Source organism: Maylandia zebra, linkage group LG6 (genome assembly GCF_041146795.1).
Source record: "Maylandia zebra isolate NMK-2024a linkage group LG6, Mzebra_GT3a, whole genome shotgun sequence".
NCBI classification, from domain to species: Eukaryota; Metazoa; Chordata; class Actinopteri; order Cichliformes; family Cichlidae; genus Maylandia; species Maylandia zebra.
Genome location: NC_135172.1, coordinates 16,303,290 through 16,327,136, shown reverse-complemented (window position 1 = coordinate 16,327,136; position 23,847 = coordinate 16,303,290). Strand labels below are relative to the sequence as shown.

Here is a 23,847-nt window from a genome sequence, read left to right as displayed (position 1 = left end):
TTACCAATACCACATATGATGTTGCACATGGTAATATTGTATATTAATAAGTTATTTTTAATTTTATAAGGTCATATTTCCACTGTAAACAATGCACTGCACTGTTAAAACTCATGAAACACAAGTTATAACATCCACATGTGTGAATATTACAAATAATAGACCTTCTGATATCTTCTTATATATTTTTTCTATGCGTTTTCTCAGTTTGCTGCTTTTTACCACCAAAAGCTTGAAACAAACTGCAAACAAATTTACATCAAGTGGAAACTTAATTAAGTGATATTTTCTTAAAACGTGACTGGTGGGCTTTCTGTTACCTGTTGCTGTGTGTTTTGCGAGTGTGAGAGTGGGGTTTTGTGTGGCTCTGTGTGAGAGAGAGATTAATGATGATGGTGTGCGTGACGTCAGGCCGTCTCCATCATCGCCATCTGCTCCTTATAGCGGACAAACACCGGCCAGCGGCTTGTGTGTGACACTGAGTTAATTTCACATCAGGGAGCACAAAAGCAAGACCGATAAACTCTCCCTGACACCCACTCTTGGACTTCTCCATCCTTTCATGCTGTCACCGATGAAAAATGTACAGGTGTGCTCAGAGAAAAGGCTTTTTCACTGTGAGGCCAGCAAAAGCAAACATGTCAGAAAGCATAGCTACAAACAAGTGTGTGAAACAGTAAAGGTCAGAACTCTTCATACAGCACTGGCTTTATACGGATGAAATATCCAAACTGATGATGACTGATGAAAGAAAGGTAGAGAAAAATAAACACTAAAATTGAAAAATACATGTATTTGAGAAAAAATAGAGCTTTTAAAAACTGCAGTCAGGTCCGTATGATTTTTGAAAATTAAACATATTTTCTCTAAACCACCTCAGTAGAGTTTATGTAGTTAATCAAAGATGTACAGACTAACACAATTTGACTGATAATTTGATTGTTTTTCATTCTTGGATGAAGTCTCACCATAAACTGTTTCCTTCACTTATCATACCTCCAGATCTATTTTATTTCACACGCTCTTTGTCTTTCCACATCATTCATCATAATTTAGTTGTCTTCTGTGGTCTTTCGGGCATTCTTGGTGCTGCAGAGCTGACCGCTGCATTCCTTCTTTTTGAAAATGAACCAGATAGTTGATTTGGTCACTTGTAAAGTTTTTGTCATCTCTTTTTCGTTTGGTTCATTTTGGATTTTAAACCTAACAATGGCCTGCTTCACTTGCATCAACGTCTCTCTGGACCTCACATCAAGAATTCCAGTAAACAGCTACCAAATGCAAGTTCTGCTTTTTGTATCAACTCTTTCTATATACTTAATGTATCATGAATTAGCAAAAGAGCAGATTTCACCTGGCCATTAAGCTGTTTCTCAGTCAATTGTCCCATTAAGTTTCAGCCTCTGAAAATGGGGACTGTGAATTAAAAACACCTGTAATTCCTAAACTTCAGGCACATCTCGATCGACTAATCTAAAATCCGCTGTGGTGGTGTACAGAGGCAAGATTATAAAATATGTGCTACTGTTCAGATATGAATGGCAAATGATTCTCATATAAATGGTAAATGGCCTGTATTTATATAGCGCTTTACTAGTCCCTAAGGACCCCAAAGCACTTTACACATCCAGTCATCCACCCATTCACACACACATTCACACACTGGTGATGGTAAGCTACATTGTAGCCACAGCCACCCCATATAGTGCATTTATACTCTACCTGAAAAGTCTACCTGAGCAATCAAAGCACTTTATACAACTTTCCTGGTTCGTACAAGCACTTTGTTGTCTACCTAAGGGTTTTCTCACACGTTCATATTCTCATGTGCGATGACCTATTTCAGCATCTTGCCCCCGGATATTTGGCGTGCAGACTCGACCTGCTCTACCTCCTGAGCTATAACCACCCGATGTCTGCATTTATGTACCCAGTATAAATAAATAAATGACAGCACAGTGGAGAGCATACAGGAAGAGACAGAATGACGAGGACATACAGCAGAGGGCTGCAGGTCAAAGTCAAATCCGGGCCGCTGCATTCAGCCTTTAGTGACATATGGTTTCCTGCTCACACTGTTAGCTAAACTGGTGCCACTTAAAATTTAAGCCTAAATACATTTTTACAATCTCATGACCTGCACAATGAGGCAAATCCTTTTTTTTCTTCATTTTATCCTTTTGTTAAGATCTCATACTCAAAATAATTTATGTAAAAAGGGAAATACAAATTTTACACACATTAAAAAAATGTTTGTGTGAATGAGTTTTTACAGACTTTAGCACAGGCAGATTTTACAGCAGCAAATTTGCCATGAAGTAACAGGTAAGCATTAATTAGGGGTCTGATATGAAAGCATCCAGGTGTGTGAACTATACTATAGACAGAATGAACTAAACTACTACTATTCATCAGAATAGCTGCTGTAAGAAGAATACACTATATTTATTATCCATTTGTGGCACTTTTCCAGCATTTCCAGCATCTTCTTTTGTAAAGAAAGGCCTCTATGGGGTCTTATTTACTGTATCACCTCCTGAAGATATCAGGATGAAACCATAAACAGCTCAGACACGTTCTCACACACTTCCACTGACCCTGCTTAGCACTTCCCAGAACAGATTTTTGTGTGTTTAGACGCTAATGATTATAAACTTGTCATCGGCAATGATTGACCATCTGTGTGTGTGTGTGTGTGTGTCACCGTGGACTCTGATTTACATCAGTACTTCCCTGCTCGCACACACTGTGCACTCCATTATCCCCTAGCAGAGTGTGTGTGTCAGCACTTCAGGTGCCACATTAAGGTGATGTGTTTAATCATCAGTTCAGCCACTGGTCTGCCCTCTTCACACTCAGATGTAACAGTGTGCCTCGAGATGTTTTGGTAGCAGACCAGTCAGCTCGCAGGCGAGGGCCAGGTGTGTGTGTTTGACAGCGTGAGTGCATTGGATGGGAAGTGAGCATTTAAAGGCAAGGATTTGCAGATTTTTAGGGTGTGTATCATCTTCTTCTCGAGTTTATGGTGTTTGCAAAGTTCCAGCGTCAGATGAGAATCTAATCGCAGAGGCGGACAGGTGTGTGTCGCCGCAGGGAACCTTTCGACAGTGCCGCGAACGCTCAGGATGTCTAACTCCACCATCAGCTTCTACGCCCTGTCGCAGTCTTTCAGCTTCTCAGACATCATTGTCATTGCGACCTACTTTCTTCTCAACCTCGCTGTTGGCATCTGGGTAAGAATCGAGAGGCGTGAATGAATTTGTGCCGTTCTACTAATTCAGCTCGTTTTGGATGTTTGTGCAAATCAGTTTGTGTGTCAGTCCTCATGCAGGGTGAGCAGAAACACACTGAGTGGATATTTCTTGGCTGGGAGGGACATGGCCTGGTGGCCGGTGAGTCCATCTGACATTAACTGTGGAAATAAAGCGTGACCTGCAATAAGTTGATTTTAGTTTTCACAGATGGTAAAAGTGATAGATGTAGGCTACACTGACTTTAGGAGATACACAACTTTCTGGGTAGATTTGTTCTGTGAATCAAGCATCAGTAAACAATTGTATGGTTCTTACAGGCACTTAAAAGGGTGGATTTTTTGTGTGTGGGGGTGGGGGGATAGAAAAATGTAGAAATCAATTCTCCTTGTTTTACTAAAATTCAGCCACCCCTTACAGCTAAAACTGTAAGGCCAAGCTGGGTTCTGAACTTAAGAGAGACTTGGTAGACTTATGCTTAACGGAAACTGTTTCTCATTAAGTAAATAACAATGTGATGATAAACACTGACGTTAATGAGGCTACATGAGAAATGAAAGAAGACAAATGCTACAGTTGCAGGTTTAAAAAAAGAAAAGTTTTGAACCCTCTGAGAAGATTTTCCATCATTTTGAGCACAAGCATCAAGTCCACAAACTCTGCATGTAGGTCAGGTGTTTGCAGCAGAGTATTTCTGCAGTAAAACCTCCAGACCTTTTCTTCTGTCTTGCACAGATTGGATCGTCTCTCTTTGCCAGTTCAGAGGGCTCGGGTCTGTTCATCGGTCTGGCGGGGACGGGAGCTGCCGGAGGCATCGCTGTCACCGGCTTTGAATGGAATGTGAGAAACACAAAACCGCAGTCAGAGAAACATGCGTGCTCATCAAAACAATACGAGATGCTGTTTTGTTGTATCTGTTAATGGTGATTAAATGCATTGTGGCATGGAATGAAGCAGAACAAGCCTGCTAATCCTTCAACAACTTCTCTCTTTTGTGGTGTGCTGACTAGACAAAAGGAGGGGGGGGGGGGGGGCATATGACATTTGCAGCTAAATAAAAATAACATCAGTTGCAATTACCTGCTTTACAACAGAAAGTTTACCTAATATGAACATGGCTGTCTAGACCACAAAAGTTTGTCATTTCAATGTCTTCCTCTCTTCAGCTGTAACAGGCAGCTTACAGCAGGGGGCAGCAGCAGCATAGCTGTCCTATGTGGACGCAGAGCATGCGTCTTAAATAAAGAGACCTGTGAGCTGACTCTGGCGGATTTCTCATTAAACCCCTCTGTTTTCTATCTGACCCCTTCTCCCCAGGCCACCTATGTGTTGCTGGCTCTAGCCTGGGTATTTGTGCCTGTCTACATCTCCTCAGGGGTTGGTCGGCACACACAAACACACACATGCACACACACTCACACAGGTACCCATCTGCTTGTTCAGGCTGGTTCTGCAGGTACATTTTGGTGCCAGGAGGCTTTTCCCCAACAAGGATTCCCCCGCCTTGTAAATTCCCCAGAAGGGTGTTACTGCACAGCACTCACACACACACATCTTAGTACTCATTTTATTGTTTGTTGGCACATATATTTAAAAAAATAAAGTCATAAATACAGTTGTGAACGTACTAAACTTCTTCATAGTCGGTATCTTGAATCCATCCAGAGTTTTCTTAAGGAAATAGGTCACTGGACATAACTCGCATTTTTTTCCTCCCCTTTGGGTTATTTATCCAGCCACATCAGGGGTGTCAAACATAAGGTACAGGGACCAGAACCGGTCGGGAAAGATGGCCCACTGGACAGCTTTGGAAAATGTTATGGCGTGCATAGATTTTGACCTGTGAGCTGTGTTCTCATAAGTTTTACAACTTTTCCTACTGATCCCACAACCTTCCACAGAAATGTCTGTTTCTGCAGTAGTTAAAAAAAGACAGTATATGCATTTTTATAATTACAGTCTGGCCAATGAACTACCAGCACCTTTTCTGTAATTTGCACATTTATCACAGTTTCACTGGTCAGACCCACTGCAGATCAAAGTGATCTGTGTGTGGTCAGTGGTATAAATAGACTTTGACCTTATTGATCTACCCGTCCTTTTTTTGTACAAGTCACTTAGGGTTTTTTCCCCCCCGCACATCTTGTGATGCAATTTCACAGAAAAGGGAAGCTCGCAGCTGAGAGCAAACATCAGTAGTGTTTACTTCCTGTCACATGCACAAATGTTTTCTCCCAGACAGCTCACACTTTCTTCTACAGACTGATATTGCATTATCACTGAAAAATAATCAAAATGGCAATATGAGACTATCAGGCCATGAAGAAAAATATATAGATTTTGTAGCTTTTGGGATAAATTGTCTCTTAAAGTATGCCTCCTCCGTGTAGCTGTGGCACGCTGAAGATGTTGAACTGTCTTGTGTCCAGATCGTGACCATGCCAGAGTATCTGGGACGTCGCTTTGGAGGAGAGAGGATCAGAACCTACCTGGCTGTCCTCTCGCTGATGTTGTCCATCTTCACAAAGATTTCAGTATGACTATGTGGCACAAACACACCTACATACAACCCCATCTGACTGTACAAGTGTCTCAGATGTGAGTTCATTTGTTTGCCAACATCGCTGACTGGCATGTTTCTCTCACCAGACTGACCTGTACTCTGGAGCCTTGTTTGTTCAGGTGTGTCTTGGGTGGAACCTGTACCTGTCTACCGTCCTCATGCTGGTGGTCACTGCGCTCTACACCATTGCAGGTAGATATGAAAGTGCATTACAATTCGCGTTTTTTTGCTCTTTTAAAGAATTTCAACAATTCTGATGAACGTTAATTCTAATATTTTATTATGCAAACAGAAATCCCAGAGACAAACATATTGCATATTTTGGAACGTAAGACTCGGCACTTGTTTGTTTCTTTGCGCAAATAAAATCTCTGTTTTTCAGGTGGTCTCGCTGCTGTCATTTACACAGACACCCTCCAGACGTTTATCATGCTCGTTGGTGCAATTATCCTAACAGTTACTGGTATGTGCTGTTTCATAAACACAAAGTATTGCAGGGCCAATTTGCAGAATCAATATCAATCAATAATTGTTCAACAGCAGCAATAAATGTGCATCCACAGCTTTCAATAAGATTGGTGGCTACAGCCAGCTGGCCGAGCGGTACAGCAGAGCGATACCAAGTAAAATTATTCCCAACAGTACCTGCCACCTGCCACGGCAGGACGCCATGCACCTGTTCAGAGACGCCGTCACCGGAGACCTTCCCTGGCCCGGGATGACTCTGGGGCTCACCATACTGGCCACATGGTACTGGTGTACCGACCAGGTAAGTCTGGAAGGACGAAATTCAAATACTCAAGGTGTGAGGATCGATCTATATACTGGTATTGGTATCAGATTGATACTTTATTTGTATCTTCTGAGTACAGAATTATTGCTTTTTTTAAGAATTTTTTTTTCACCTTTTTGTGTTGACTGACATTATTCAGGCAGGTGTTTTTGTTCCTCATAGATCCCTTGTGAGTTCCACAAAGAAGCATTTGTGAAATGCCATTGTCGTGTTTGCTGAGGAATTTTACATTCTTGTTGTCTTTTTAGTCTTGGCGGGGCTGTCAAACACTTGTCATGAAGTCACTTCATGCTGTTTCCCAGTTGTGCTCAAAGATCTGCATTCTGAAGCACATTTCTTTTACAAACCTCAGTGTGTTTGGCTCTATTTATCCTTTCTAGCACGCTGACTAATCTCAAGATTGAGGCACTGAAAAGCACGTCTATACTAGGATGCTGCTGTCATGCTTCACTGTTCCCGCACTTCACCATAAGAAAAGCATTAGACAGGCGCTGAGCAGTGGAGACTGCAAGTTTTGTTTCAACGCACTGCCATGACCTCCACGTTTCTGCTGAATAACTAAATTATCAAGGTCTACACACATTGGAAAGGATGTTTCTGATGACAGTTTGGTCTGCCATAGCACAGGGTCTGAATACTTATAATACTAGTTTTTTAAAGAAATCTGAGAACGTGTTTATCTGCTTTAACTGTGGGTCATGGAGGACTTTGAAACTGGACTATGTTTGGAGAGCCACTCCAAGAAGCTGAATTCCATTCTGGTCAATATTAATTTGATCTCTTTATGAGCCACAACACTCCCAGTTTCTTATGCGGCACTTTGGAAACTAGACTTTGTTCCGCTAGTGTCACTGCATCCTCAAACCTCTGCAAAAAGAATAAAGGCTGGGCTCTGCCGTGTTGCCCAGATGCTGATTGCAAGCCAAACCTCAGCTCCAGGCTACAAAAATCCCTTCAGAAAGCAAGAAGCTACAATTATATTTTTCTGCAAACCAGGAAGCAAAAGCAAACATACCTAAAAATACCTCAGAGTGTTCATTCACAGTCATTTACCCTGGAATATTTCCTGATCAGCTGTCTGGGTTGTCAGGCGCTGTATGCTTGAGATAATATCTTTCATTTTTAGTAATGATATGCTTCCTTCAAATATTAAGATGTTTGTACAATACAGTGGCATTTTTAAATGAACTAATGCTTTATGTGAGCTAGTTGAAACAAAACAATGGGACAAATTTAACTGTCTTTTTATTTACAACATTACAACTTCTGGTCCCATGTTTTTCACACATGTTCATACATCTGCAAAGGTAATCAGGGAAGTCTGCCAGTGATTTCAAAGCAACACCCTCTCACCATCAGCAACCAGTCCCCATGATATCAACACTAGAGCCTAGAGCCTGCATGTCACAGATACACTGCACGGTGCGTGACATGGGTTGGCTGAAGAGAATCACAGCTGACCAAACACAGTACCATATCTTAAAAAAAAAACAGATCACTCATAAATCAGTTGCAAGAGTGCATGCTATCTTGTTTTGCATGTTGTAAACACAAACACCTGATATGTTATTATCAGAGTTTATTTCCGCACAAACACGTCAGCAAACTTTCTTTTTGGTCAGTCACTCATTTGAAACCACCCAGAGATATCAGAGTAAAGCAGATCTTGTAAGCTTTGCGTCGCAGTTTCCAAACAAAAAGAGGATTAAAAACAAAACAAAAAAACAACACATCCCACAATGAAGCATTAATGTCCTCACGTTCCCTGACCGGCCCACAGATCTACCTGACAGGCTTATTATTCTGAGGTGCTTTCTTCTGCGGTGCTCCTCCTCGTGCTCTTAAGTGTTTAAAAGTGTTAATTTTTGAGAAAGAAACTCCAAGTAATCCCGTCTGGTTGGCTGGTGGCTGTGGTGACGTGTGGGCTTCCTTCTTGTAGCCGGGACTGTGTCGTCTCGGTGACCGCCCGGAGCGGGTCTCTACGCGCAGCTGGGCCGAGTCAGGCTGGAGCATTTGGCCCTGCCAGTAGCGGTAACCTCCTATCACTGGGCCAGCTGCTCGGGTGGGCCGATGATAACTTCCTGGTTTGGCGATAACTACTGTTGGTCCTCTCGCTCTTGCATCACGACCCGGAGATCTAGAGGTCTGAAACAACTAAGCAGAAAGAGCACAGAGAGGGAATTAAAACTCTAAATCCTCCATTATTCTCTAAGGAGTACCTCAGGGGTCAATTCTGGAGCCACTGCTATTCATTATCCATGTTTTTCTCTACTGTTAACAGGAAATGTTACTATTTATTATATTCATTTATATCTTATTACACCATATGTTACCTGATTATGTCTTATGGAAATATTTTTAAGCACCTTTCTGTGTGTTTAGGTTATCGTACAAAGGTCCCTATCTGCTAAGAACATGAGTCATGTGAAAGGAGCCTCCATCTTTGCCGCCTATCTAAAGATGTTGCCCTTTATCTTCATCGTCCTCCCTGGCATGATCAGTCGAGCTCTCTACCCCGGTGAGTGTACACGAGCGTGGGTGCTCAGTCGCTCATGCGCACAGACACGCAAATACCTTTTAAATTGGAGGGGAAAAATATGTCATGTAAGCATGTACCGCAAGCAGGTAGGGACTTGCTTTTGGTACCACTGATGAGACACACCTATTTTGACGTGGGTTACATAAATGTGTGCTTTTCCAGTAAGTGCTGCATACTTTTGGACAGCAATCACAATTTCTGGGAATTTCAGCAGTGGTTTTGTCAGTGATTACTCATTACGCATTAAAAACGTTTAAAAGATTAAGCATTGTGTCATCTAGGGCAGAAACTTCCCTAATGGATTAAGCTGTTTTGTCTTTTCTTTTTCTTTTTTTAATTGAATGATTACGCGACTCATCAATATAGCCTGACACTGACATCTTTGTAAAAGAAGATATTCAATATAGATTATGCAGTAAAACAGTGTGTTCTTGTTTTTAAAAAGCTTAAAAATGTCACTTAAACTCTTGGCAACACTTTATAGAAACACAAATACATTTACTTACTGTTAAAAAATGAAAAGATAATAATTCATGTTTATTGTAAAGTGGTAAATTATGTTTATAAGGCTTCATTTTAAGTGGTAATAAATATTGAAAAGTGAAGCTATAAACATTATATGGATATCTGTCACAAAGCAGTTTGTATTGCTTGCTTTAAACCGTGCCTAAACAGGCGTGCGGGTTGGCAACAGAGTAAATCACAAGACCGGAGAGGAGAGAAGTGCACGTCCTGTTTCACTCACGGCTTAGTTTTGTTTTCATTGGCTGTTTGGTTTTCTTTTGGCACTAAGATCTACTTAAAAAATGAGATTTAAAAAAATAAAAGTTTGAGTCAAAATACACTCCTCTCTGAAAGACTACACCACAGGGTAACTGAGGTTTTAAACTGTGACTTCGAGAGGTTCTTCCTGAGCTTTCATATGTGACGAATGTGAAGTGAGTCCAGCAACAACACCTTGTGTGTACATCTGACAAAATGTGACTTGACACTATGAAAATGAGTAATGAACCTTCTATTACAAACTCACTAAAGCTTCATACTACTTGGTAATCATGAACAAATAGAACTTTTTTTTATATATACTGATGCATGGTTCGGGTGAAAGAGAGGGTCAGAAGGTCAGCGACTCGATCCCTGACTCCTCATGCTTGTATGCATTCTTGGGCAAGATAGTGAACCCCAAATGACCTCTAATGCATCCTTCTGTCTGTGTGTGTGTGTGTGTGTGTGTGTGTGTGTGTGTGTGTGTGTGTGTATGCATTGATAAAGTGCTGTATGGATGTGTGTGTGTGATTTCCCATTTTTTGATTATTTTAGCATCACTCGAGCAGTAATACCGAGTGCTCACCTGTCCTATGTGCCTGTGTGGGGAGAGGTGCTCCTGTCTGCGCAGCTGCTGTGATTGGCAGATGAGAGCAGCACTGTCCTCTGATTGGTTGGGCTCTCGCAAGTCCAGCATGCTCTGTGAGAAGCGGGCCATCATGTTGAAACCGTCTCCTTGGCGTTGTCCTCGGCCGGACCCTGTTGTCACTCCATTGGTTAGCTGGTTATTGGGCTCTGGCTGCGTGCAATCGTAAAACTCCTCATCCGATGCTGTGGAGTTACTCGAGGGTTCGTCATTGACCGCTCGGTCACAGTTGACCTTGGTGCTGTCTTGGCTGTCATTATCGTTGCTCCCAGAGTCCTGGTCATTGTCCTTTGACGTTAAGCGGCCACGTATCAGGGTCACCTCTTTCTGGGGTCTCTTTTTCTTAAATGAGCCTTCTAGACTCTCCAGCTGGTCCATTTTTACCAGAGTGACCTGCGCTTCACCAGGTTTCTCTGAGGAGGCAGGTTCTATGAGCAGCTGCAGGGTGCGGCGTTTAGGAACAGGAGGTGCTACAGGTTGTGTCTGTGGAGGTTCTGCAGCATTTTCTGTTGGCTGTGAATCAGCAGTAACACTAGGTGGTGAAGTGGAAGTCTGTGCAGCTGGTGTGTGTGCATCCTGTGCTGGGGGTGTGTTGGGCTGTTTAGGGGAATCAGTTTGGTCTGTGTTGGGAGCTGCGGGGGATGGGAGCTGTTTGTTAGTTGGACTCACAGGAGTCGAAGGCTTCAGGCTTGTATTTGCAGAGGGGGTGTCAGCTGATCCTGCAGCTTTTGCAGGATGTGAAGCAGGCTGCTCAGTCTGTGCTGGCTGTGAAAATGGTGAGCTGAAGCGTATAGCCTGACTAACCTCAAACCTCTCCGACCTCTGCAAGTGAACCTGATTGGCCCGCTTATCATCCCTGATGTTGATAAAGCCAATCACGTCACTTGGTGGGTCTGGCTCAGGCCAGGTGGGCAGGTACGGAATCAGGTATGCTTTCTCCAGATTGGCTAATCCTGGATGTATGGGTGGCTCTTCAATAACGCCCTTCAGCCGTGCTTTCATCATCTTTAGCCCAGTGGGATTCTGGGAGTTTGAGTTCTTGTTGCTGGAGTTCTGGTCAGATGAAGTGGGACTTATGTGGGTCCCCGTGGTGACAAGAGCGTATTTGGGGTTGATGAGCTTCCTGGCAACAGAAGCCGGCACAGGTGCAGGAGCCGCCTGAGGGAGAGGGTCAGGTACCGGCTCGTCTGTCATAGGAACCTTGTTGAGTGACACGCCTCTGGACGTGAGGTAAAGCTCCCGAAACTGGAGGTCAAAGGTCTCCACTGCCTGTCCTGTGATCACAGTGATGAGGTTACGGTCCAAACGAGACGAGGACCAGGTAAAACTGGAAAAACACAGAAATGGAGAGAAGTCTCAGAAGGGACTTCAATGTTTTCTTTGCACATTTTTTTTCCTACCAGCTCTATTCCGGTCCTGTTTATCACATCTAAACTCCTTCTTCCAAGTCACAGCTCCCACTGAGAAAACAGAAATCTGAGATTATAATAGTTTAATCATTATAACACGCTTTTGTACTCTGATGTAATGCACCACATTTTGGTCTTTGATCACATTGCATAAGTACTCCTCCTCAAATTCCTTCTAACAGATCCAGTCTCACATTACACCGACATTTCAGTAAAGAAGCAACTATAAATGACAGTAAACGGTAAGGATAACACACCTAATTTTCAAAATTTGCTTTGGCCGCTAACAAAACCGTATTGTGACTGTTATGACATGTAACTGCTGGCTCCAAAGCAAAACAAGCAGAGCAATGGACTTTAATATACTTCCCTTACACTCCGTCAACATCTTTAGCCTGACACTGAGTCTGCATTTACTCTGTAATTTCAGCTGGGGAGGGGAATCAATTTTCCCCAACAAATCAGTCTGAATCAAACTATTTTAAGCCAACACTGATCCGCTTGTTTCTCAAAACACAATTCACTAGCCATGCCTCACAATGCATAACAACAAGCTGACAGTAAAAAAAACCCCATTCGATTCATGTCACACTTCCGGAGGAATCAGGCACCTGGATCAAGTGGATTCAGAGGTCAGGACCCTGACAGGTGAGAAACCACGATAACCATCAATAATGAGAAAAGCTGGGGTACAGTGGCTTTAAGCAGTTGTCCACATTGATGCTACGCTTTTTGTGTTATCTTAGCAAACACAGAACAGCAATCACTCTCCGTGTAGCTCTGTTTAGCTCTTCACCACAAATGGTGGTCAAAGGCTCCAGCATGTTCACCAGTTAGTTACTAGCTCTGTGTGTCTTGTATGGAATGCATGTGTATGACTGATTTATTAAGGCCATTTCCTGCAAGCAGCTGCATGCTGCAGCAGGAAGGACTGGGTAAGACTAAACCAGACCAGTAAACCTGCAGGTCAGAAAACCAAAACAGCGAGCTGAAAGGCTCTAAAGCCCTCCACAGAGGTCATGGGAAATGCACGGATGCCTGTTTATTTTTGAGTGGAAAAGGTCATGCAATTAACGGCTAATTTAAAATATGTAATTGTGCAGATTTAGAGACACAAATGAACGCTGCTCACCTGTAGGAGCCAGAGATGGCTCTGTCTCCATCTACCAGAAGAAACTTCTGGCTCAGAGATCCACGCACCTTCTGTGCCGATCGCGTAAAGAACTCCACGCCTCCACAACAGCGTACGCGCAGGTTCTGCACATGCACACATACATAAAGGGTTAGTGCTTGGTAACCAAAGCCTCTAGAGGGTTTAGTGCTGATGGATGGAAAGGTTTCAGTGAACAAAGGGCAAAATAGAGGAAACAAGAGAATGGAGAGGCAGAAGAGAATGCGTTTCCTTGTTACTCAAGAGCCGGTGCTCAGCTTTAATACCTCCATAGTCTCCCACTGGGTGCCTCTACAGGTTAGAGCATAGACTTTCTATCTACGTACGTGCATGCCTGTTTGACACACCCTGTGGTGTTTGTGTTCGGCTCTGTGATAAGGGTGTGGTTGACAGGCTGAGCGTTACCTCGTAAGTAAACGCTGTGTGTGAAATCTCACAGGGGACATTAACAACGGGAGTGATGGCGCTCACAATAACGGAAGAGATGTCAGATAAAAAAGAGACTGGCAATGCGGTAAATGCCGTGAGGAAGGAATAAGGAGAAGCGAAAGGAAAACATGTTACAGAAAGTAAAAAGTCTGTGTGGTTTTATTGCCTGCAGCATAGACAGGAATTTAACTGCCGTCGTTCTGGCCTCCAGTCCAAAAAAAATCCCCCGTGAAACTCTTAAGTATTTTCTGTTACTGCCTAGACCAGTTCAACTCAACTTAAGAGAGCCAGAGAATAACAAAGAAAACCAAGCTATTGCAAACTAGCTGCAGCATGCACCTCACAAATACCCGCAGGCACAAACCTGGCAACCTACATCAATCATGGGCCGCCCAAAAATGTTCCTTTGTATAGTGACAATATAATTTCAAAAAGGTGTCTTTAATAACAGATGTTTTTTCCAATCCTCCCCCTCCCCATTACTGTATACTTATTGGGCGTACCCTTCTTTATAACTAGCCCAGCAAAACATCATCCATGCGTGCATGCATGTGACTGGCAATACAAACCTTTAGGTGTCCACGGTGCATATCAGCTCTGCCACACATGGAAAGAAAGCAGGGCACCGCAGCCATGTCGATGATTATGTACACAGGAATCTTGCGTTTGTAGGCCGCATCCATCAGGTCTCGAAAGATATCCACATCTGTAAACACATCCATCACCACAGCTATCACCTAAAAAAAACCAAAAAAAAAAACAGCACACATACACATAGAGGAAAACCACAAATGTTAGTTTTAGTGCTTCCTGGTCTCTGAGGGTGGGTTCTATTTCAGCTGCTTTTATCAGCGATATTCAATCCCCAAAGGAAGCTGGGAACACAAGAAATTTGAGCATAATATTCCTGTAGTTTAGAGCCTGTTAGGAACAGAGGCTGTTTTTTGGCAGAGAGGTGATAAAATGTGGGTGGACAGTATGTGCTGCGCAACGCTGCAACAGTAGGTCTGTGGCAAATTATGAAATGAAGACAGAAAGGTGAACTGAACTTGGAACATGTCCAAAAAAGTCAGGCTAACATAATGTGCTGTGCTCTGCATCATAGGTGGCAACAGACAAATATTAATAACAAGATAAAACGATCATGCAAACAGCAACAGCCAACAAATAAATAGATTGATAGAAGAGTTATTGTCATTAACAATTAATCTTAATTGCCAAAGTGTTTTTCAGATGAGGCACAACAGTAATTTCCTGTCAGACCACTAACTGATTACTCGCCTAATCATTTTAACGCCAAGCAAAATCATTTTTATTAAGTGCACAAAGTGATTTTTCTTCTTTGCTTTAATGTGATGGTGAAGCATTGTTTTGAAACTTGCGGGTTTGTGGCAGTGAACTTCTTTATACATTCACTGACTGGAGAAATATTGAAAACAATTATTCACTGTGGTGCATTCACTGACAGCACAGAAAATGCACTCCAGTTTTTGATGAGTTGTTAATGCGGTTTCCTGTTGCTGCGTTGACTCAGTGCTGTGGTGCGTTTCAGGTCTCTGTATTATGCTGCTCGCCATGAATTTGTACTCAGCTAAGATGTGTTTTGTCCCCCACATTTTGGCTACATGAATGGAGGAGTCAAATAAAAACACCTTGCGATAAAATCCAAGCATCAAATCGCGAATATTAACATAATTCAACATAAAGAGGTGAAAAAACAATAAGCTAACTGGTTAATTCTCGTCACTGTGAAGCGTTTCTGTTTTGGTGGAGAACCTCTAAACTCCATCTTCTTCTCTGCCTACCTTCTGGGCTGACGCAATGCTCTTCCGCACCACTTCCTTGATGTGCGTGTGCCCCTCGGTTGGAGGCTGTGTGTGCACGGTCACGCGCGTGACCCCTCGGTATGAGATGGCCTCGGGCCAGCCTAGGTCCAGCTCTGCCACGGAGCCCTCAGACCGGTCCGGCCAGTACTCGAGAGACACCTCATCGTCTCCGGTCTCTTCCCAGGGCCCCGGAGTTGTGTTTCCTGGCCCTGGCGTCCCGGGTTTCTGGAGATGCTCGTAGCCGGGCCTGTATGCTTCCGCCGTGTGTACAATCCGCTCCAACTCCGGTTCCGAGAGGAACTCCCGGACGCCATGCTTGCTGATGTATTCCGTGAACGCGTCGCGGCCCTCGACGATGAGTGCCTCGAGGGCCAGCCGTTGGTCCTCGCTGTAGAAAAACTCCGGTTTGCTCTCGCTCACGCGCCAGTTGACGTGGTGATCGTCTAGACACTGGACCTGAGATAGCGCCATGACCCCCAGTAAACCCGCCGGTCAGTAAATAGTTAAACACTGAAACCACTCTGACCCACTTTCCACTCGTCCGTCCGGGGGTTCAAACATGGAAGAAGTGCGATCTGTCATTACGGTCCATTTCGGGTCCGCGTGACCGGGGACAAACCAGACCAGTGGCAGATATTTTCATCTGAGGCAAATAAACCGCTATCAGTTCCTCAACCCGGGCAGGCTCCAGCTCAGCCCTGCTCTCGGGTTACAGATATCTCTCTCTCTCAGGTGTGGTTGGAACAAAGCCCCCCTCCTCCACGCCCAGCGCCACGCCTTACACCTGACAGGAGCCGGAAAACTGCGGAAAGCTGCGGCCCGGCTCGGCTGCTTCTCCAGCCTCGGGGCCCGGCAGACACGGAGAGAGACGAGCAGCTGTCTGGGTGGATGAGTGTGTGTCTGCCAGTGAGTCAGTCTAAAGCGGAACAGCCAGTCGACACAAAGAAAGAAGTCATTAGTCCTTCGGTAAAACTTTTAAACTGTGTGTGACTCAGTCTGACTGAGGCGCTGACGACTCACTTTTCCACTTTTTCTTTTTTTTTTGTTGTGTCGGAGCGCGAGCCTGAAGCCAGAGGTGTACAGATGTTCAAAGAAAGGAAACTTCCCGGAAAGAACACAAAGCAGTCTTCGCTAACGTGGCGGTACCGAGCCTCTTTACTTTAAAGTGTCGCTGCAGTCACACGAAGTTCGTCCAGGTCCAGCAGACTGTGTGGCGGAGCCGCCGCCGAGTGTCTGACCCTGGAATCCGGCAACGGAAGCTCGGTGTCCGGGGGCAGAGAGGCGGAGTGTCCGGTAGTTGGTTAGGAAAGAGAGGCATTAAACTCCACCCTCCTGCCAGCACACAGGGGGAAATCTTGTTCTTCACCCCAAATTAGAACCCTTACGAAAGCCCGTGGAGCTAACCCAAGAGGCTATAACAAGTTATACAATATGATTTTATTATTTGTGTGTGTATATATATATATATATATATATATATATATATATATATATATATATATATATATATAAAACGTGACTACTCTGTTTAAGCTTATACTTTCACTATTCATTCATTTAAATGAACCTAAAAGTTAATAGTTATTCTACTGTTATATCAGTGCAGGCTTTTTCCCCGGTTTCCTGTGATTGCTGCTTATCCACGGGTCTCTGAAAGGTAACGCTGAAAAACAATAGCTTTATCAGGGTTAATATATAACATTAGCCAGATAGAGAATCAAATAGGTCACCCTTTTTGCGCTTTTTAACATGTAGCAGACTTGTGAAAATGAAATGTGTCTCAGGTCTCCTGGATGTTTCAGCTGAGCTGTGGGTGGTGATTTGGGAAAAATTATTGAGTAGCTTTGATGAAAGACTCCAGTCTTACTGGAGCCAATGAAGCTGGAGCGTGTGTAGCTATGTAGTGTGTGATTATGTATATACATGTTAAAGTTTGTGGCTTTAATATATTCCTTTCCTCATTCTCGTCTCACAAGGCTACACAACAAGTATCCAACATTTGGTCATGATGCCTCTGAGCCAACTCAGCTGTTTGTGCAAACACTTTTCCCACAGATGGTGTTTCCTAGTTCCTAGCTACACAATGGATGGTAACTCGAAAAGGATTTTATTTTTTTTTACTGAACAGGCAATACATTTGAACCCATCTAGCTCAGACTGACCCTTTGAAGTACCTGGAAAGAGTCATTCCAGGAAAACTCAATCAATGCCGTCCACCTGACCCAGAATCAGTTGTTTGTTAGATTTCTTTTAACAATAACAAATTGTCCATATTTAATAAAGCCATGCCAAGTGTAACCTTCTGTTTAACTTTATAAGTATAAATACAGGAGCTAGACACATGAAACTTTCACGGCTGAAAACTACGTTTAAATTCTGTTTTAAGAAATCGATTTTACATTGACCTCAAATGCCACAGTCTGAAGCCATGATCTAATTTTTCTATAAACAGGTTTGAGCGTGAACATCATGGGACGCAGTTTTAATAGAGAAACTCCACCAGTTTAACATCAGTGACATAAGTTGACAGAAACCTTATTTGTGCATGGATGTTGTATCTTTTTTCTGATAGTTCACTGGAGAAAACTTTTAAAAAGTCCAAGGGTCATATCAACACATGGAACAAAGTATTGGTTTTATCTACAGTTTGACCCCAGCCACATCTTCTACTCATGATTTCTACTAAATGACTTTGTCATTTATTAAGTTAAATTGGTTTATGGCTATGAAATGAAGAAACAACATTCACATGCTCCATGTACAGGAGCTTGGCCACATTACACTGATCAAACGGCTTTAGACCCAGATTTTGACAGTGCCCTGGATCACAGAGGGTCTCAGGATCAGTGCATGCTATGAGAATGAGACAGCTGGATGGGCAATGCATCAACCACAAGGGTCACAGCGATTAGATGTGTCCGCTCTAAACTTCGGTAAGGTGAGTAAAGGGACATGCCATCTTATGTCACAAAGAAATTTGTCATCAGCTAAACAGGTAACGAAGCAGCAAATTGCAAAGCAAACCAGTGGTGTTCAGGGTGGTTAAAGAGGTAGAGCAGTGGATACTAGCTGGCTACTCCAGTGTGACTGTGAATGAGGGTTGTAGGTAGTTGGAACAGACACATTTGAATGCTTTCACATGGAACAACCCTGAATCTGCCCTTTAGTACCTTTCGTGGGACTTAAAGGGAACAAACTTGAATTCTGGATGAGAGGAAAAGTCACCTTCACCTTCCACTCATGCACACAACTTTTGACTATGCCTCCATGTTTCAGACTCTGTAGGCTGTGTGGATCCAGAGGAGTGTGTGCGAGTGTGTGGAGCTGAGGTTGGATGCTCCAACATTGCTTTCCCCAAACTGGTCATTGAACTCATGCCAAGCGGTGAGAATGTGTTTTTTTTCCCAAGCAGCCACACAACACTTTTCAGGTGTTTTCACCTGCATCTGAGTGTCTGCGTATGCATTTTTGCAGGCCTGCGGGGACTTATGATAGCTGTGATGATGGCCGCTCTGATGTCTTCGCTGACGTCCATCTTCAACAGCAGCTCCACGCTCTTTACCATGGACATCTGGAAGAAGCACCGGCCACGAGCCTCTGAGAGAGAGCTGCTGCTGGTTGGCAGGTGTGGCACTCATGTGTGAATGAGCTGGAGGTTGATTCATAAAGAAAAGAGACGCGCTGACACAGTTTGCCTTTGCCCCAGGATTGTGACCGTGATTTTGGTGGTGGTGAGCGTGGTCTGGATCCCCATCCTCCAGTCAGCCAACAGCGGGCAGCTGTACGTTTACATCCAGTCGGTGACGAGCTACCTCGCTCCACCCGTCACTGCTGTTTTCACTCTGGCCATCTTCTGGAAGAGGACCAATGAGCAGGTAGCACACTGACAATCAATATAATAAAGTTACAGCTGCAACTCGAAATTACTATTTTGTCTTTCATTCATGATTTTTCTGTGACATGATGAAAATAGCAAAAATCACAGCGGTTCAATTACATCATGATGTAGTTAAAAAAAGCTATTTTATTCCAAACACACTTACAACACAGAAAGAAAAGACATCTGTAAGTTGTTGTTACACACTGAAGGAAGCTTAACCCTCCATCCTGGATACCTGCCCTCAGAACATTCTGGACTTTTGAGGTTTTCCCCTGTTTGCTCTGTTTGTCCTTTCACTTACACCGTAACGGCTGCATAGTTTTATTAGCCTCAAATGGGATCAAGCTGTGTGCAGCTCTCTCACACACACACATGCCCACAGAGTGCTTGGTGTGGTGTCCCTTGTGTGTGAGCTCAAAGCTGTGTGTATCAGTAATTCACTTCATGAAGTGTATTTTTTATTGCTTCCTCTAGAGGAGCCGGAGTTCTCACTTTAAACAATAAAAGTCATTGGTGATCTTTGATAACAGACTGTGAGCGACAGAGGCCTGCTGTGACTGTCACAATTAAAACCTGCAGATTGAAGTGCAGAGGAGATGAGAAGGAAAGCCATACTGGGTTAAATCTGATATCACACGTGTTCAAGCGTCGATCGCCAGCAAGTAAAGACCAGTCCTCTGGATATTCACGATCCCTGTTTTAATAGAGCACGTCCTGGGTGTGTCTGCTCTCGCTGCTGGCACGTTGTCCACAGACTGAAAGAAAGAGCATTTTCTCAGGTTTTTCTAATGAACAGGATTTCCCTTCCCTCTTACTGTGAATACTACTTCCCCTCCAGCTCAGTTAAGCTGCACAGAATCTACTTTAGAGGATTTTTATTATTTTGTGTTTGCAGTGAAATCGCCTGGGGTTACAACATGAGCTGGCAATCACCAAGCAAACACACATTTGGTGATTTGCAGGTCAAAGGACATCTCTGTTACGTAAAAGAAAATCTTATCCACGTCGGCTCACTTCGTTGGCCAAGGCTCAAATATCTCAATAGCTTCTTTAAGATTTCCTCTGGCATCATAATCAGGCAAAACATGGATTAGAAGAGCACTTTAGGTTAGTCGCCAGCATTGATTTAGGCTCTTCAGTTTTGTTTGCTACTAACATTACACTACAGTGATAATAAATACTGTTGGCCATCAGTGCTACCCCTCAAACTAATAGCAGGTGCGCCAATTTGAAAATCCTAGGTGAAAATCCTTCTTGAAATATCCCATACGTCACCTTGTTCTCAAGTTATTGCATACACGAACTTGTGTGTCCACACCACCCGCCTGCCCACCCAACACTCCCAGTAGGGTGATGACCATTCCAGATTGGCCTTTTTTTAGCCAAAGGGTAAAAATGTGGCAGAAAAAGTTTGTTAAATGACCTCAGTCTCTGAAACATTTAATCCCAAAAGTGAGCCTATTAATAAACTGTAGAGATAAAAGTACTTGGCCACCTGAAGGAGCTGCTCAGACATGGAAACCCATGCCATGAAGCATGAATCCTTAGACCAAACCAGTGTTTGTAAAGGCAGACTGCCTTTACAAACACTGTGGCAATGGGACTCAAAACACCTGAATTCAAGGATTAAGAGGCGTGTCCCAATACTTTTGTCCATATAGTGTCTCATATGGTGTCTCTGTTTCTTTTCTATGTTACCATTTCACTTTAGACCTATTAAAAGGTTGTTATAAAAGGTGAACTACATGGTTACACAAAAGCTGTGAGCTTTGTATGTTTGGATAAACACAATAAAAATATAAATGATATTGAATCACGGGGTCAAAGGACACACATTACAGCACGGGATGAGTCACACGCTGAGCAGAATGACACTGTAGATTGCAAACAATCGAAAGTGTTTGCACAGGAACACAATGTGTGTTGTGTTCAAAGCTGGGCAGTGAATTAAGCTCATAAAAATGTCAGCTAACCTTGTAATTACTAACACAATATCTGGATCCTAGTTAGTATCTGTGCATGTTACATTATAGGAACTGTACATGTGAGGTATGTCTAAAAAATAAGAACAGGTGGAATGAAAATAAAGGAAAAATAAGATCAGATATGTTCTCTGTGTGTGGCTACAAGGCAGTTATTTTCAAACTGCACAGATCACATTCTTCACTGAAGGCTGAAGGAGTCGGAGAGTGATCTGTGCCTCTCTGCGTGTTTGTGTGTATTAACAGTAAGTGAGAAGTGAGTGATGTGACGATGACAAATTATATCTCTGGGAAAGTGATGACATTAGCTGAACGCACCCATGTGTGGTTCACAGTTGCCTCAGGAATGAGACACATGCTTCCTGTCCAATTAAATTCAGCTACTCGGCTCAGAAAGGCATGTAATCCAATCTAGGTGTATTTGTGTGATTTTTAGGGCGCCTTCTGGGGTCTGATGGTGGGTTTGGTGGTCGGCGTGTGCAGGATGGTGCTGGAGTTTGCCTTCCCTCCTTCCAGATGTGGCGTTGAGGATTCGGCACCTGCGGTGCTACGTGGTGTCCACTACCTCCACTTCGCCATTCTGCTCTGTGGGCTCACGGCAATTGTGGTTGCCGTTGTATCACTGCTTACACCACCGCCCACTCACGAACAGGTGTGCACAAATGGATACAATAGATAATACGACTATGAGGGAAGTAAGCTTAATCAAGTATGGTCTGTGTCTGGTGGGGAAAACACTCTGTCACTACAGAGAATTAAACAGACTTGCACTCATCTATAACATAGAGTCTGCACTGGGGTTGCTTTAGGAAGGGCGTCCGCTGTTATACTCAGCCAAAACAAACAGGCAGAGCATGCTGTGATGATCTCTCATAAAAAGGGGGCAATTGAAAGCAGCTTTTATCTCTAGCATCAGATAATCGTGCCTATCTGCGTCGTCCCTTGTTTACAGCTTGTGATAGCACATTATACGCACTATAAATGCACATGCAATAAAGATCTTATACATTTTTGCAAAAAATAGCAAGTGGGGGTAACTTTTGAAATGTTAAAGTCAGGGTGTTGTCAGGGTCACCTCATGTCAAAATGGCAGTAGTTTTACCTGCTTGATAGTGAATAAATGAAACTTTCTTGGTTTTGCTTCTTCGATTTTTCCCAGGTGTGTAACCTGACCTGGTGGACAATAACTGAAGAGCCAAAAAGAGACATTCCTCTGCAAAAAGTGTCCTCCATCAGCCACCGTAGCTCCCAGGGTAAGTTTGTCAGCAGTCACGGGGAATAACCAGCTATCATGTGAAAAACAAGTCATTCTCACACACACACACTGCTCCTGTTTTTGAGTAACTTACTGTGTCCGCTCTGTGTGTGTGTGTGTGTGTGTGTGTGTGTGTGTGTGTGTGTGTTGCAGACTCTGAACCAACACGGCGGGTGACGACATGTGGTCAGAGGGCAGGACTGTGTATCTCAGCAGTACGGAGATCAGAGGAGACTCCAGCTCCCAGAGTCCCCAGCATTCGAGAGAGCGTGTTGTGGTCGAGGTTCTGCTGTTTCAACGCTCTCCTGCTGGTCAGCATTAACATTTTTCTCTATGCATACTTTGCCTGAGGTGAGGTCAGATTTAACATCTGGCCTCAGCTGAACTGTAGTCCCTCCAACACGAGCTGGAAAGTGATCCCTCTAGATCCAAGAATGTGAAGAAACAAACAGGTTTTTGCTCAGATTTCACTCGAATCATTAAGACATCGACTGACAGTGTAAAGCCGGTAGATGCCGGTGGACAGCACAGCACACATATCTATTAAAACAGTTACATTTAGATAATAATGGAAATAAAATGTTGAAGTGTGTGGATTATAACAAACCAACAATAAATAAAAGGACATCAAATATCACCTTTAATTTAAAGCTTCACAATATGCAGTGAGAGCACATCAGTGTGGTTCAGGCTCTGCATGTGACATAATATTGTTGCCTAGAAACGACATGCTCAGTGTTGATTATTTAGTTATGTTTAGAGCTTTGTGTGAATGTTTGCACTAAATGTTCTTTTGATTTAAAATTTTATTTACATGATTTATGAATTTTAATCAGAACTTCTCACACATGACCTAAAGCTGTTATATTGAAGTCTTTACCAATGGAAGCAATGGAACAGTGAGTGTAGCTCCAAATGCATCCCAATGAGAAACAATGAGAAATTTCATGTTCATTTTATCAGTAGTAATATTTCCATGTGGTCCTGTAATCTTTTTTTCCAGGTGATATCAAAACTGAACTGAATGATGTGTGCATAAAAAGATAAAAAAACGGAAGTTTGTGTCCAGACTCTTTATTCGGCTTCTGTGTAGTTTATGTACAATAAGCACTGGTGTGGTGGGTGGTGGTGGTGGTGGTGGTGGGGGGTACAAGCAAAGATAAGATGGCTATACAAAGCAAACATGGAGTTAAATTTCACTTCATATTTTCAGTATAAGCCGTTCAGAATGACTCAGATTAAACGGCACAATTTGGCTTATGATGAAATTATCTGTAAGTTGTTATTAGTTTTACTGATAAGTCTGTAAAATTACCCCACAAATATGAAGCACAGCCA

At 43.2% G+C, this 23,847-nt stretch overlaps 2 protein-coding genes across 3 annotated transcripts; one reads left to right on the top strand and one right to left on the bottom strand.

Moving 5' to 3' along the window:
• The first annotated feature begins 2,848 nt into the window (after nucleotides 1–2,848).
• slc5a10 (solute carrier family 5 member 10) lies at nucleotides 2,849–23,560 on the top strand. Its single transcript, XM_004568343.2, has 15 exons — nucleotides 2,849–3,233; nucleotides 3,321–3,392; nucleotides 3,987–4,091; nucleotides 4,569–4,628; nucleotides 5,681–5,785; nucleotides 5,901–6,006; nucleotides 6,197–6,277; nucleotides 6,378–6,583; nucleotides 8,990–9,125; nucleotides 18,669–18,776; nucleotides 18,867–19,017; nucleotides 19,099–19,267; nucleotides 21,691–21,906; nucleotides 22,414–22,507; nucleotides 22,663–23,560. Exons 1-15 carry the CDS (start codon nucleotides 3,126–3,128, stop codon nucleotides 22,857–22,859), a joined length of 1,914 nt encoding a protein of 637 aa, XP_004568400.1. The 5' UTR covers nucleotides 2,849–3,125; the 3' UTR covers nucleotides 22,860–23,560.
• On the bottom strand, nucleotides 7,836–16,774 carry fam83gb (family with sequence similarity 83 member Gb). Of its 2 annotated transcripts, XM_004568342.4 has the most exons (6): nucleotides 16,413–16,774; nucleotides 15,372–16,308; nucleotides 14,136–14,303; nucleotides 13,099–13,223; nucleotides 10,498–11,884; nucleotides 7,836–8,761 (listed from the first exon to the last, which is right to left on the bottom strand). In XM_004568342.4, the coding sequence occupies exons 2-6, from the start codon at nucleotides 15,861–15,863 to the stop codon at nucleotides 8,390–8,392; spliced, it is 2,544 nt and encodes an 847-aa protein (XP_004568399.1). In that variant the 5' UTR covers nucleotides 15,864–16,308; nucleotides 16,413–16,774; the 3' UTR covers nucleotides 7,836–8,389. The 2 variants fall into 2 exon arrangements, with proteins under 2 accessions (XP_004568399.1, XP_004568398.1); XM_004568341.4 differs by having other exon boundaries at nucleotides 15,372–16,774.
• Nucleotides 23,561–23,847: the final 287 nt, after the last annotated feature.